Below are 14,859 nucleotides of genomic sequence, written 5' to 3'. Positions count from 1 at the left end.
CACAATCTGAGTGGAAATTTGTAATGTCTAAATTCCCTGATGTGGGCAAAATACAAATATAAAATATGGGTGTTTGAAAATATATGTCAATTGGCAAATGTATTAAGTTGGGCTAGAGTCAAAAGAAAGTAAAATGAAACTATGATAAAAGTTGATGAGAGTGCAGAGTACCAGTCCTGAATGCCTCAGAGTCTCAATGTCAGTTATAAGCTGCTATCTGAGCCTGTGCCATAAGTGTTAATAAGCTATTTATAGTGAAGCACAGCGTTTCAGTTGAAAATCATAGACATGGAGATGTTAAAAGAAATCATGCAACAGGCAGTTCAGATTTGATACATTTATAGGACAATTTGTATTTAAATGTTTTAAAAGTAAAATTCAATGACTTTAAAGAAGTCTTTAAAATAATAATACAGACCTTAAATGATAGAAGTGATGTTTTTGACTAGTTTATTTTAGGACCAGTAACTTCTTTGTATTATCTTAGTCTCCACCAGGATACAGGGCCTATGGCTCCGGCTACAGACGGATGACTTAGCGCCCTCTATTGGCCAGCCGCCCCTGGTCTCAGGGCGATGGGGGCTGGGAGGCCGCAGAAGATCCTGGACTGCAACAAATAATTGAACGGGCTGCTTGTAGATGCCTTCTCTGGCTCTGGCGAACTAAAAGAAAATGAGCAAAGTTTGCATTTTTGTTGCATTTTTGTCAAGTGGGTTTCAACTAGTGGGCCGCAACCAGAGATTGGCTCTTATGTCTGTTCTGATAGAGTGGTGAGACAGAACACATCTAGTTTACATTTAGAATTTATATTCGGCTAAAATCTTGTAAGGATATTTTACAGAAATTAGTATTAACCTATATTTATACTAATATATATTATATTATATTAGTACTATTATAGGGTTAAATATAACAGGCATGATGATTTGGCACAAATTCATCTGTCACTTGGTAAAAGCAGCCAAATTAGACCGATGCCAAAGGTTGTGTAACATTCCCTTATCCTCAAACTATGAACAAAGGTTTGTACCACAAAGTATTTTTTGTGAGGAATTACTGGTTGTAGAAATTAATAGTTTAATTATTTAAACGGCTTAAAGATATTTAATAATTATTATTACATGGCTTGGTTGAATTCCAATGTAGAATGCGGTCTGTTATTTCTTGATAACAGACCGCTGCAAAGTATAACCATAGACAGCATAGTTCGAATTACAGGGGGTACTGTCCCCCAAAGGGACAGAAATATCAGTTTTGGGGGGGGTCAGATAATTTTTCTGATATTGTGAAAAAATATAATTACAGTTACAATACAAGTCAACTCCTATTTTCACTGTAGGAACATTTTAATGTAAAGCGATTTCAGACACCCCTATTGTGGACCGTACCATTTTTAACCACCGTGGCTAGAAGCAACGGATATAGAGAATGACTTCAACTTCTCAAGCAAGTGTCAACGTTGAATGACAAAACGCTAGTTTCATAAATTATCATTCTTTTCAACATTCCTTATTTGTATATTCAAAAATATTTAAAATAATCTAATTTAATACAGTTATAATTTTGGATTATTTATTTTTAATAGTGGATTCGGGTGACTCAAAGTGCACCAGATTAATGAATTTATCTTTAAAATGCACAAAAAAATGTATGGGGGGAGGGGAGGGGAGGGGGGGGGGTTAGGCTATATGATGATCTACAAAAAAATACACATTTAATTATCTTATTATTAAAATACATTATTATGATAGAAGAAGTGAAGGAGCAGTACCCCCCAATTATGGTGGGGTAATTCGCACTCTGATAGACAGTGAGTATAACCAGAGCCCATCTACGGAGAGCCTGCCCACTCCCTATTAAGTCCTTTTTTACCGAATTTTGGTTGTAGTTCCAACAGAGCTCCACTGGGGGCGATTGCCCATGAATGCAAAATGAATGGGAGTCTATGGGGCTAGACGGCTAAATTTGTCTCTTTCACCCGATTGCGGTTGAGAAATCTCAGATTGGATTGTAGGTTTTGCAAGTTCAACATGGGTTATAGGTCGAAAGTTGAATGAACGAGTACTTATGTCCTTTCTATTTCTTACAAGTTGAGTTGTTGTTGCCCATAACACGCTAGCATTCTGCTAATGAACGCTGATTGGTCAGTGAAGGACTGATTACGACCAGAGATACCGTTTGATTAGCCTAGAAATCTAGACGCACCCTAGCGGCATCAAAATGTATTTTGCAGCCAGGTCAGTCTAGCAACTCTCCATAGACTTTCGAGCTGCAAAAACCTAAATTGGGTCAGGCCAATCACGTCGCGTATAGAGTAGGCGGGGTGGGCTTAACATATGACGACAGAGTTGCGACGGTTACCTGCTGCTACTTGAAAACAAAGAATGACGGCTGCTGGAGAACAGTCTTTCGAAACGGCTTTGGCCGCGATTCTGGAGGACTTGGAGTTAAGTTTTTCTTTGAACCCTAACCCTAACGCAGTCATTCTTAAAAAAAGGAAGATGTGTTTGTTGTTTTGCCGGCCAGATATGGCAAAAGTTGAATCTATCAACTAAGCTCGGCTGTTGGGAAAACGTTCTGGTTGGTTGAAGCGCTGTCCTATTGCGTGCAGAGGGAATTTGAAAGACAGCCGTTTATCCCGCCCCTCGGATTGAGCGTGTCTATGGTGAGTTGCCAGACCTAACATCTTGATGTAGGTCTGGCTTGCCAGGCTACTGTTTGATGGCATCGTGGCATCCGAAGCAGGACCAGAAAAAAACAAACCAAAAACTCTTCTAGCACGTGTGTTTACCTGTGTCAGCTGTGTTGTCGATGCCTCGAGGGAAAAGAAAGTGCAGAGCTCGAAAGCACCAAAGTGACTGAAGGATTGCCGTAAAGCAGTATCTCTGGTCGTACGATGTGTATGACGTCATTGACATTTTAAAAGACTTTTTAAAGCAAATAAGTGACTCTAAAAAATCTAACACCCAGCAATGTGTAATTTCTTTGCATCTCCTTTCGAATGCAACATTAAAAAAACTAGACAAAAAATTATATCCTGAGAAAAGTGGATTTTGATGGATATAGCACCATAGACCTCCATTCATTCTGCACTCGTCCTGTGAGCGCCCTCATATGGAATCAGAGTGGAACTGCAATCAGAAGCCGGAAGTGTACTGAGAGTGAAACTTCTCGCTTTGTTAGACATTCTCTGGTATAACACACCGTTGCCATGAAAAACAGAGCGTTGCTATGGACGCGGAACGGACTATTTTCTTTAGCGGAAGCAATACAATCGTTTTTAAATCAGTAAACTCCTTTTTAAAACAATATTTTGTGTCAAATTATTTATTTATTTTGTAGGTAGCCATGTAATAAGCCGGATAATGTACAGGACCGTACACACGCTCGGGGTTGTTCAGCCTGTTTTTCGCTATAACAACCGCCTCGGTATACATTATCCCTTACTTATTACACTTACTATTATTTTGGAATGATTCATCTAAATTCATTAAAAAATTTGATTTTAAGGACATTTTGTTTATTTTTGTACAATAAACCTTTTTGATTGTGTTGGGTCGCCACTTGATATCCAACGGGTTCTAAAGCAAATACCACTGTTAGATCAGTATGTTAAATAGTGATAAAATCTCAAAATATTTATGTCATGTGGTTTCAAGTAAAAGTCAGCCTAATAATAGAGTGGGTGTGCCACTTCTGTGTTGTATTATAACAGCACCATTCAACAATTAATTGTTTTTTTCACAATTAATTAGAACACTTTCATGTTCCTTTCTGATAATTTATGTAGCTTTTTTGTTGTTTATGAAGGCTGACAGTCATGGTCACAAGTTCACAACCCACTTTTACTGGCAAATTAAAAACTAACCATGGTAAATTGCAAGTATAATTAATTGAATATTTAGAGGCCACAGGCCACATAGCACGACTGTGATACACACACATACTGATAATGTCAAATTCACAGGTCACTAAAAAGTCAAGCTTAACAAATACTGGTCAGGTGACAATTTATGCATGAAAAAGATCTGCATGAGGCTTTTCAAATCTTTTTAAGACATTCATGGAGTGCACTACACTTAGCAGTATTAATGCCAATAAACTGATTAATTTTATTATTCATATTATAAAAAAAAGTTATAAGTGTTGACGCTAAGATGTTTTCAGGTAGCAATGACACCCCTTTAAAGTCCTCGTAATAAGCTTGAAACATACAGTATAGCATGACTTGAATTTTGGTTCATTCTGTTCCTTAAATCCTTTTAATGCTTTCTTTAAATGGCATGAGGGGGAGAAGACAATGACATTGAGGACTAATTTGGCTTGGCCTGTAATAGTTTGTTATTTTACTGATTATCTGCCTGATTGAATAACCCACCTCTTTCTCTGACATCTTTCTTCTGGACCTCTGGAATGAGGAATCTGTAGACGAGTTCTGCCACAATCTCTTCTGACTGCTGACTGCTCCTCCTGCACGTATACACAGACCAAGAAAGACACAACACAGGCCGATTAGAGCTGATTCGTTTGGTTTGTGACAAAGAAAATGCTCTAAAACAATCAATGCTGGCAGTCTCACCGAAGGAAACACAACAATGATCTCTGTAACTTGGTTATTCAATGTTTATTAGTTTATTTATATGACTGCAAATACACAGTATCTGATTCTAGTGATTTCCCACAGCTGTGCTGTCACATCTGACATCCATAATTTATTATTTATTGAGGGAAGGAATAAGTGGACATAGATGTTTTTCATACATTACATATTTCTTAGGCTGTAACTGTGTTTCTCTGCATTTTGCCTTGAAGTATAAGAGAGTTTTTGAACAGGCTGAACACAATGGGTGGAAGTCACCCTGCTGAGTCTGACAAATCTAAGCATGGCGTTGTATATTTTATTTTTATTTATTTATTATATTTTATTTTTATTATTGTATATTAGCTTCCGCCATAACTAAACACTTAAAGAGAGTATGAATGAAGAGATTGTGGTTAAAGTAATAGTAAAATAAAACAAAATGTTTGCGTCTATTCTCAACTGTATGGAAGTAAAATAATGTCAAATGTTTTTGAAAAGCCTGTTGAATTGCACTACTTGGAAAAAAAAAATTGCATCGCATTAACCATGTTTGCATTTTAATGCATTGTATTTTTAGGGCTTGCATTTTTATGGGCTGAAATTCAACATGGTTGAATATTTAAACTGTGAATATTTCAATTAAAATCAATAATCAATATTCACCTTTCATATTTCACTTCCAAAATATTCAAACTGTTTAAAAATACAACCTATAATACTCAACAGGCAATTTTCGGTCCATTTTATTTTGCTTTGCAAATTCGCTTCCACAAATTCAGTGGTTCAAATTCGACAGTAAATTCAACGGAACTGCAGGAAAAGCAGTAGATTACCGAGCATACTCTCAATCTGCTGTTAGTCAACCCAACCAGCAGGAGGTGCAAAAGCGCTGTTGTTGACGAAGACTAGCAACAGTTAGAACAAGCCATTCATTCATAAAATGAAAATGATTACCTGTGTCAGTATCATAGAGGTCAGTATGCGGAAAAGACGATAAAGACACAAAAGCTGTGTTTATGTTTCATTCAATAACTTCATTGTTACTTTTCCTGTGTAGCCTACATGTCATCAGCTTTCTCTACCATGAACAGGATTATAATCGGTTTCCCTCAATACCTCATCATACTCAAGGATTACCCTTCTGTCGGGACAAAACGCTTAACGTAGCTTTATGGACTAATACAGTGATATAAAAGACCAAACTCACACCTTATTGGGGATGTAGGCTGTAGGCTTATATAGGCCACAGGTAAGCATGGACTAATATGAACTTAATGCGCAAAGATACATGCAGAGCGTTTCGTGATATACTGGCACAAAATCAATACTTGATCAATTAATACTAACACTTTCTTTTCTCCTCTCTCTCTCTCTCTCTCTCTCTATGTATATATATATATATATAGTATAGTATACGTATATATATATATATATATATATATATATATATATATATATATATATATATAGTATAGTATACGTATATATATATATATATATATATATATATATATATAGTATATATACTATACTATATATATACTATATATAGTATAGTATATATAGTATATATAATTAGTCCATTAAGCTACGTTAAGCATTTTATATGTCCAGCAGGGGAATCCTTAAGTATTGAAGGAAACCCTAATAGCCTGCATGCAGCACATCGTCACAATATAAAGTTAAGGCAACTAACCAAGAGAAATATATGTCAACCTCAAAATGTAACATTGGATCTGTATATCCGCATCGGGGAATAACATTATAATCTTGTTCACGGTAGAGAAAGATGCATGTAGGCTACACAGAGAAAGTAACCGTGAAGACACTGAATTTAACATAAAACCGCCGTCATAATAATCACAAATACACTTACATTGCTGTTAAATGAGTTTTATGAATGAATGGCTTGCTCTAACTGTTGCTCTGTCTTCGTCAACAACAAGCGCTTTTGCACCACCTGCTGGTGGGGTTGACTAACAGCAGATTGAGAGTATGCTCAGTAATCTACTGCTTTTCCTGCAGTTCCGTTGAATTTACTGTCGAATGTGAACCACTGAATTTGTGGAAGCGAATTTGCAAAGCGAAATAAAATGGACCGAAAATTGCCTGTTGAATATTATAGGTTGTATTTTTAAACAGTTTGAATATTTTGGAAGTGAAATATGAAAGGTGAATATGGATTATTGAATTTTTAATAATGGAAATGTGTTTGAAATGTTTTTAATTGAAATACTCACAGCTTAAATATTCAACCATGTTGAATTTCAGCCCATAAAAATGCAAGCCCTAAAAATTCAATGCATTAAAATGCAAGCATGGTTAATGTGATGCATATTTTTTTCAAGTAGTGCAATTCAACAGTCTTTTTGTTTCAAAAACATTTGACATTATTTTACTTCCATACAACTGATTCATCCTTGGCAGCTCACCAGTGATCTTGAATCTAATAAAACCTCTGACGTATTCAAGCACCAGTGACAAACATGTCTTGAATGTCAGAATCTTGTCAATATACTGAAATCTAAAGGTGCATTTATTTATTTTATTCCTTTTCTTTAGTGCAGTGAAGTGTTCTGTTTTGACAGTTTGAAAAATTTTTACCGTGCTGAAAAGACCAGCATGATTATAAGAGTTTGTGGTTCATTGCAATCAATAAGCAATTTGGTTGTGAGATTTTCAAACTGGTTTAATTGGATGTCATAGCATTCGAGACTAGAAACGTACGTCTCCTCCATGGCATAGGTGATGTTGTCCAGCTCCTCAGCCTTACGGTGTATCTCCTCTCTGGCCTGGGCATCAGCTGTCTGGTTAGTGGAGCCCAGGATGACATCCTCCAGGTACATGTTTACTGTGTCCTGGTGCACCTTGACCACCTGATACCAAAAGATATACAGATTTGCTAATTGATGTTAGAAACATGCTAACATTGTTAATGCTAGACACGTGTTAAATCATGTTAGAAAAAGCAAACAATAATGCTAAATCATGTTAGCAACATGTTAAAACATGCTTGCAATGTTAAATCATGCAAGCAACAAATGGTAAAACACGGTAGCAATGTGTTAATTCATAGTAGAAACATGCTTGCAATGCTAAAACATGTTAGCAGTTTGCTAATTCATGCTAGAATCTATCTAAGATCATTATCACTTTTCTTTAATTTGGCTAGCTGTAGTTTTCATGTTGAAATAGAATATTATGTGACTTTTGTGCTTCGTGACATTTTGAAAAGCCGTGCATGAACCGCACAGTATCATCTCTCATCACACGAGCAGTAGTGCCGACAGTGAAAGTCCATTTCTGATTTTATAGTTGTTTAAACGTACGTCTTGAAGTGTTTTAATTAGTTATACATATATTTTTTTTTTTTAAATCCTTATTTTAGATATTTTAGATATCTTTTTCTGACTGAAGATTGAAGGTTTTGCCTTCTTGACGAACTATTTTATTCCTGTGACGCAAAGATGAATTTTCAGCACCATTACTCCAGTCTTGTCACATGATCCTTCAGAAATCGTTCTAATATGTTGATTTGTTGCTCAAGAAACATTTCCTATTATTATCAATGTTGAAAACAGTTGTGTTGCTTATTTTTTTTTTATTTTTTTTTTGGTGCTAACGATGAAACATTTTCTTTTTAAGGTATATTTGATGAATAGAAAGTTCAAAAGAACAGCATTTACTTGAAACAGAAGATTTTGTAACATTAAAAAAAATGTACAGTCACTTTTGATAAATTTTATGTGTCCTTGCTGCATTAAAATATTAATTTCTTTCAAAAACCCAAACCCATACTTTTGAATGGTCGTGTATGTTCAAGGGATTTTGTCGGGTAGAAATAAGAGCACATTTATTGTCCACTGACACTGATGTTCAAGTGACCTGTTTAAATATCTCATCCTCCTCTCTGCGTCTCCTTTCCTCTATCTGCCGCCTTCCACTCTCCTCAGCCTCACGAATACGCCGGTCTCTCTCAGCCAATAGCGTAAAGGCGTGGATTCGCCTTTCCTCCTGCAGCCGGACCAACTCTTTAGACAAAAAGTCCAGCATGTCCACGATCACTCCCCCAGACAGGCCAGCAACACAGGACTCAATCTGAGACACCTGAGAGAAAGACAGAAGGAATAAGAAGAATCTAATCAGTTTCATAATTGAGTTACTATAGCTTATTATAGTCAATTCTTGCATCATTGTTTTGTTCACAGTGATTGTTTCTTTTAGACCGTGAAACAAATTATTTAAAGGTTCAAACTTTTTTTTGTCCTGAGATTACACTGTTTAAAAAAATTTTTTTTTATAAATATATAAATTAATTTTATATTATTAATATAATTTAATAATTATTATTAATTTTAATTTTATAATTTAAAATAGACTTAAATGTAAGCACCATTCCCTACATTTACATGAAATGTATGCTATGATGCACTTTTTCACAAGTTATCAATCAATTTATTCTAAAATATTCTCCACAAATGGTTAAGATCAGACTGTAATGATCAGAGACTTTGTTAAAAATAGCTTACAGTAGTTTTAATAATTTTCACTGATGGGTGGAGGGAGAAATTTTGAGCTCCGAAAATTAAATACAAATATATGAATATTGTTTACATAGCTGGAAAATCTGAAACTTCATGACATGACCCATGAGAAGCCATGAAAGCCTGAAAAGATCAGTGGTATATGTTAGCAGAGGTGATGTTGTGAATGTCTCAAAACAAAGCCATATTGTGATAGTACTGAGATAAATATGTAGTTTTATCTGTCAAAGTTCTCATGGTACAGTAGGTGTTTATTATCATACAGTATCTGAATCATTTATATCTCCGGTCTTACTCTGTCAGACTGGATGTCTCTCTGTCTCTGCAAGGCGAGTGTGGCCTGTTTTTCCGCCTCCTTTTTGTCCTGTTCCTCCTTCTGCAGTGCGTGCGTGGTACGCAGTTCTTGGATCAGTTCCAATCGTTTCTCCTTTTCCTCGAACATCTGACACGCAACAGACGTCATTATCCATTCACATCAACAACTACACAAGACATCCGTTAAAAAACACGCTCCCCCCACTGAGCCTTACCTGATTCTGGGTGGATCTTCCTCTGAGCACTTTCTGCAGAAAGATGATGGCCAGTTCCTTTTCCTCATCTCCCTGTTATAGATATTGATGTCCCAGAATGATAAATGAGACATACAAACAGAATGACATAATAAATGATACAAAGACCCAATTCAAAAGTTTGGGTCCAGTAAGATGTTTAATGATTTTAAAAGAAGTCTCTTATGCTCACCAATGCTGCATTTATTATTTATTTATTAAATAATACAGTAAAAACTGCAATAGTATGAAATGTTATTACATTTTAAATTAGTTGATTTATATTTAATATATTAAACTGTAATTTATGCCTGTGATGGTAAATCTTAATTTCCAGCATCATTACTCCAGTCTTCAGTGTCACATGATCCTTCATAAATCGTTCTCATATGCTGATTTGCTGCTTAAGAAACTTTTCAAAAGAATAACATTTGTTTAAAATAGAAATCTTTTTTTAACATTAGAAATGTCTTTACTGTCACTTACAGTATGATCAATTTGACAACATGTGTCGTTGCTGAAAAAAGTATTGATTTCCTTAAAAAAATTTCATATACTGTACCAGTTTTGAACGGTATAGTATCTTCAGGTCACTTTGGTTCTATTAAGACCTTTGACCACATTGTGAAAAAAAAAAAAAAAAAACACTTTAGAACACTTTTTTAAAGAGTACTTATTACAGAAATAATATACTTTAAAATAATTTCTGAAACTGAATGTAATGTTTTGCGGAACTTGCATGTTAATTGCAATTACATGATGATGTATTATAGTTCAAATTTATATTAAATGCAATTAGTTGAACTTTAGAGTGCTTTTGACACTAAAGTAGGACTTAAGTAAATCTTTATATGTAATTTCATAATTCTATTGTCTTTGAAATATGGTAAAAAAAAAAAAGAAAAAAAGAAAAACAGTTAAAGTGCATTGCCGAATGTACTGACAAGCATTTATGGTAAACTAAAATGCTTTATGCTTAATGCTTTAATCATCAATTTAGTAATTTCTATTTAACCTTGTATGTCATGTATTTAAATATATTTATACCATGGTCTGGGTGAATACTCGATTCTGATTGGCTGCAGGGTGTCGATTAAAAAGTGATAGAGGACACCTAGTAAAGGAGTTCTGGTGAAACTGACTGTTTACCGTTCGAAATTAATAAATAAATGCGCTGGCTACATCAGCTGTGAGTAACCATAGCAACAGGCAATCAAAGTATCCATTTACAATTTATTGTATCAAAACAAAACTGAAGGGTTCTACGAGCTGAGCGGACTATAAATATCTCCGAAACCAAGTTATTGTTTGCAAAAACTTTAGATTTCGATTGTAAAACTAATTAAAATATAAACTAATGTTTTAAAAATGTGTTATTTGGCAAGTGACCATGGTATAGCGGGTTGATGCCCTTCGAGGTGTCCATTGTCAGGTATTAATGGACTTATATTAATTTAAACTGTTTAATCTTAAAATATGTCAGTGCCATTGTTTTGTTACAAAATGTACACCAGTAATGTTTTTTAGAACCCGTTTATAAAAGCTGTCCAAATAACTGTCTATAAATCTGTCTATAAATAACTGTCCAAACTGAACTAAGGCATAATCCTGGTTTAATCTTAGCCATGTCTGTGGAACCAGGCCGGTTGCATAAACTTCTAAGACTAATCTTACAAGTCAGTCATCAATCTTTTTTCAATTTTTTTTAAAGATTTTTTCAATCTTTTTTAAGTCAGGTCCATAAAATCTTAGATTGGTCTAATTTGATCCCCAAAATTAAGACAGATTACCCATAACTAACTTCTAGTTGGTCATACTACAGTCTTAACATAATGGCTGTGTTTATGCAACTGGCCCCTGGCCATAGAAATGTAAATGTAATATAAAATAACACATTACAGTTAAAATTCTAATCAAGTACTTTAGTATGTGCTTTAGTATGTTAGTCAACAAATCTAAATAAGTGTACTTCATTAAAGCACAACAAAAGATTATTAAAACATCATAAAATACACTAGAGTAAAACTTTTAATTTGACATTATCATGAAAACCATGAAGGAACACTCAAGTAGTGAGTTTAGAGAATCACATAGATGTCCTTGTACCTAAAGCTATCCAAACCGCCCGTATTCAGACATGTTTTGACTTGCAAACTGCACGTCAGAAGGAAGACCTGAATTGTCTAGAGCATGAACGTGGGCTGTACCTCAGGGGGCTCATCCACCGCAGGGGTTAGGGGTCGTGGAGCAGGTTTTTCCTTCTTAAAGAGGAACCGCAGAGGCTTCTTTTCCACCCTGCAGACCTTTTTCTCTTTCAGAGCCTAGTGGGAAAGGAGAGCTCAGGGTGATATCTGCCACTTCATTTTCTCTTCCCACAGAGTGAGTAAGTGTGAAAAGCACCCAGCAGCTCATTACCTGATGAGTCTTCATGAGCTCTAGATCTCTGCGGTCTGAGCGTGTGATGAAGCCTTTAGTCTCTTTAGGTCTTGCTACTTTAATTTGGGGCTCGATGACGGATGGAGAAAGACCTGCCTCCAGTTCTAACAGACCTAAGAAACACAGAGATGATACTGCAGGTCTTTATCCCTTATTTTAAACGAGATAAAAGAATTTTTCGGAAAAAGAAGTCAATGGTGTGCCTGGCAGTGTGCTGTGTGTGAAAAGATCCAACCCCTAAGTCTCTATAACATTTTGATCTGGAGAGATTTTGTTATTTTATTTTTACCCTTTTTTTATCCACCAGGTGAACACTGTTAGCCTAGAAATCATTGTAATTGCTTAGAAAAGTAATAGCTCATCTTTTCTCAATGAGACATATGATTTGATTTGGAAGAAGAAAATCAAAAAATCAAAAAATAAATAAAAAAAAGAAAAAGGAAGAAAGAAAGTGATTTGGAAGAATTAATTGATTAAAGAAAAAAGATTTTTTAATTTAAAAAAGAAAAAAAAAGAAAGGAAATCTTCAAACTTCAAAAAAATTTAACAAAGAATGATATGAAAATAAAAAAATATCAGTGTATATGTGAATAAATTGATAAGACATAATTAACACGAAACGTTAGTGTGTCCTGAAGAGTCAGAAGGAAATCAACCTAGCTGATGTGCAAGCAGAAGCAGACCTTGATACGTGCTGAGAAAGGGACTCTTCACCACATAGCGATTGGAATTTCGCTTGGGGATCTGGCCAGTCCGAGACAGAGGAGCGTATGTCTGAGACCCATAATCAGAATAATCCTTTATAATATCACGTCTCTCCAGCTTTCCCTCCACATTCTTGCACTTTGCCAGAAGCTTCCGCATTGCTGTGAGAAACAGAAAGACGTTAGTTCAAATTATGTCAGTTTTTAAATGCTTATTTTTATAAATGAGGGTAATCTGATTTAAACACATAATCTGATTTAAACCCCAAAAATGTCCTGACAGCTCTCAATACATGCTATGCTTTATTTAGTTTTAAATAAGTGATTTTGGGAATGATGACTTTTTATCCTGACTCATGAAAATAGATAGATCTTCTGGAAGGGGAGGTGGAGTGTTAATTTATGTTAAAGACAGCATTAAGTGTGAACGTCTCATGTTTAATTCCGCTAATGATTTAGAATTTGTGGGGTTGAAAATGATTCTATCTTCTCAAATGTCTTTTATTGTTCTATGTGTATATAGGCCCCCTTCAGCTAATAATACATTCTATGATCAACTTACAGGACTTTTAAAAGAATGTAATCTTAACAAAGAAATAATTCTTATGGGTGATTTTAACCTAAATTCGGAAGATAAATTAAAGAGGAAAAAATTGAAAATTATTGCAGATAAATTTAATCTAAATCAGTTAATTAAAGGGCCAACTAGAATTGCTAAATCTTCTAAGACCCAGATAGATTTAATATTTGCTAATAAACCAGAAAGGATAATTAAGAGTTATAATTTGATCACTGGGTTATCTGATCACAATTTAACCTTAGTTGCACGGAAACTAACGAAAAACAGATTTAAAAATAATATAGTAACCTCTAATGTTTTTCATTGTATACCAAAAGGAAAATTATTAGCATTCGATGTGGAAATAGCTGATCTAAAGTGGAATGATATTTTATCTTCCAAGGATATAGATTATGGTTGTAATACATTTTATAATAGAATTAAGTCTGTAAGAGATAAATTTACTATTAGTGTTCAGAAAAAATTCAAACGTAAGAATGTTTTACCGTGGTTCAATGAGAGTTTATGGAAGCTAATGAAGAATAGGGATTCATTATTAAAGAAAGCTATTAAGACTGGAAGAGACACTGATAGGCTTTGTTACAATGGTCTGCGAAACAAAGTTATTCGAGAGCTGAGAGTAGCCAAATCCAATTATTATCTTCATCTAATGAATGAGGCTAAAGGTAATGGTAAGCTAATTTGGAAAAACATAAATTCTCTTTTACGAAAGGAACCAAATCTTATAGGTGATGTTAAACTTAAAGTTAAGGGAAAGCTAATTGAAGATGATTGTGCCATTGCTACTATTTTTAATAATTTTTTTATTGACTCCGTTAAAGAATTAGGGGATACATTTTCAAGAAGGGAAATAAATATTAATCCAATTGAGGATGTATGTAAAAGTTTTAATCTAATCAAGACAAATGAAACGCAAGTTAATAAAGTTATTAGCTCATTGAAAAATTCAAAATGTAAAGATGTTTATGATTTGGATACTATGTTTGTTAAAACTCACAAAGATAGTTTAACCCCGGTCATCACTCATTTAATTAATTTGTCATTTGAAGGTAGTGTTTTTCCTACTGCATGGAAAAAAGCCATTGTTACTCCTATTTTTAAATCTGGAGACCATTATCAAGTTAGTAACTACAGACCCATCAGCATACTGCCAGTACTCTCAAAGGTTGCAGAGAAGATTGTTTTTGAACAGCTGACATCCCATCTTAATACCATTGAGGCTGGCCTACATTGTATGCAGTTTGGTTTCAGAGTAAATCATTCTACCGAAACAGCTACTTTACATTTAATAGAGCAAATAAAATCTAAAGTTGACAAAGGAGGATTTGTAGGGGCTATATTTTTAGATCTACGTAAAGCCTTTGATACCGTTAATCATACAGTTCTCCTTTCTAAATTGTCTACATTTCAATTTTCACCTGAAGCTTTAGCATGGGTATCTTCATACTTATTAAATAGAGAACAA

At 34.6% G+C, this 14,859-nt stretch overlaps 1 protein-coding gene across 1 annotated transcript in view; it reads right to left on the bottom strand.

Annotated features, from left to right (window-relative positions):
• Positions 1 to 567: 567 nt before the first annotated feature.
• Positions 568 to 14,859, bottom strand: part of LOC308691833 (cilia- and flagella-associated protein 91-like) — a gene marked incomplete at both ends in the record, with an annotated part of 28,237 nt that continues 13,945 nt past the window's right edge. Inside the window, 9 exons of the mRNA XM_081367396.1 lie at positions 568 to 662; positions 4,379 to 4,470; positions 7,310 to 7,458; positions 8,468 to 8,689; positions 9,422 to 9,568; positions 9,657 to 9,728; positions 11,882 to 11,995; positions 12,090 to 12,223; positions 12,794 to 12,976. Of these exons, the coding sequence (XP_081223522.1) occupies positions 568 to 662; positions 4,379 to 4,470; positions 7,310 to 7,458; positions 8,468 to 8,689; positions 9,422 to 9,568; positions 9,657 to 9,728; positions 11,882 to 11,995; positions 12,090 to 12,223; positions 12,794 to 12,976 (1,208 nt within the window). The remainder of the gene's footprint in view (positions 663 to 4,378; positions 4,471 to 7,309; positions 7,459 to 8,467; positions 8,690 to 9,421; positions 9,569 to 9,656; positions 9,729 to 11,881; positions 11,996 to 12,089; positions 12,224 to 12,793; positions 12,977 to 14,859) is intronic.

This window comes from Scardinius erythrophthalmus (genome assembly GCF_964197995.2).
Source record: "Scardinius erythrophthalmus genome assembly, chromosome: 6".
NCBI classification, from domain to species: Eukaryota; Metazoa; Chordata; class Actinopteri; order Cypriniformes; family Leuciscidae; genus Scardinius; species Scardinius erythrophthalmus.
The sequence above is the reverse complement of the archived record's forward strand: the minus strand, read 5'-3'. Positions and strand labels throughout refer to the sequence as shown.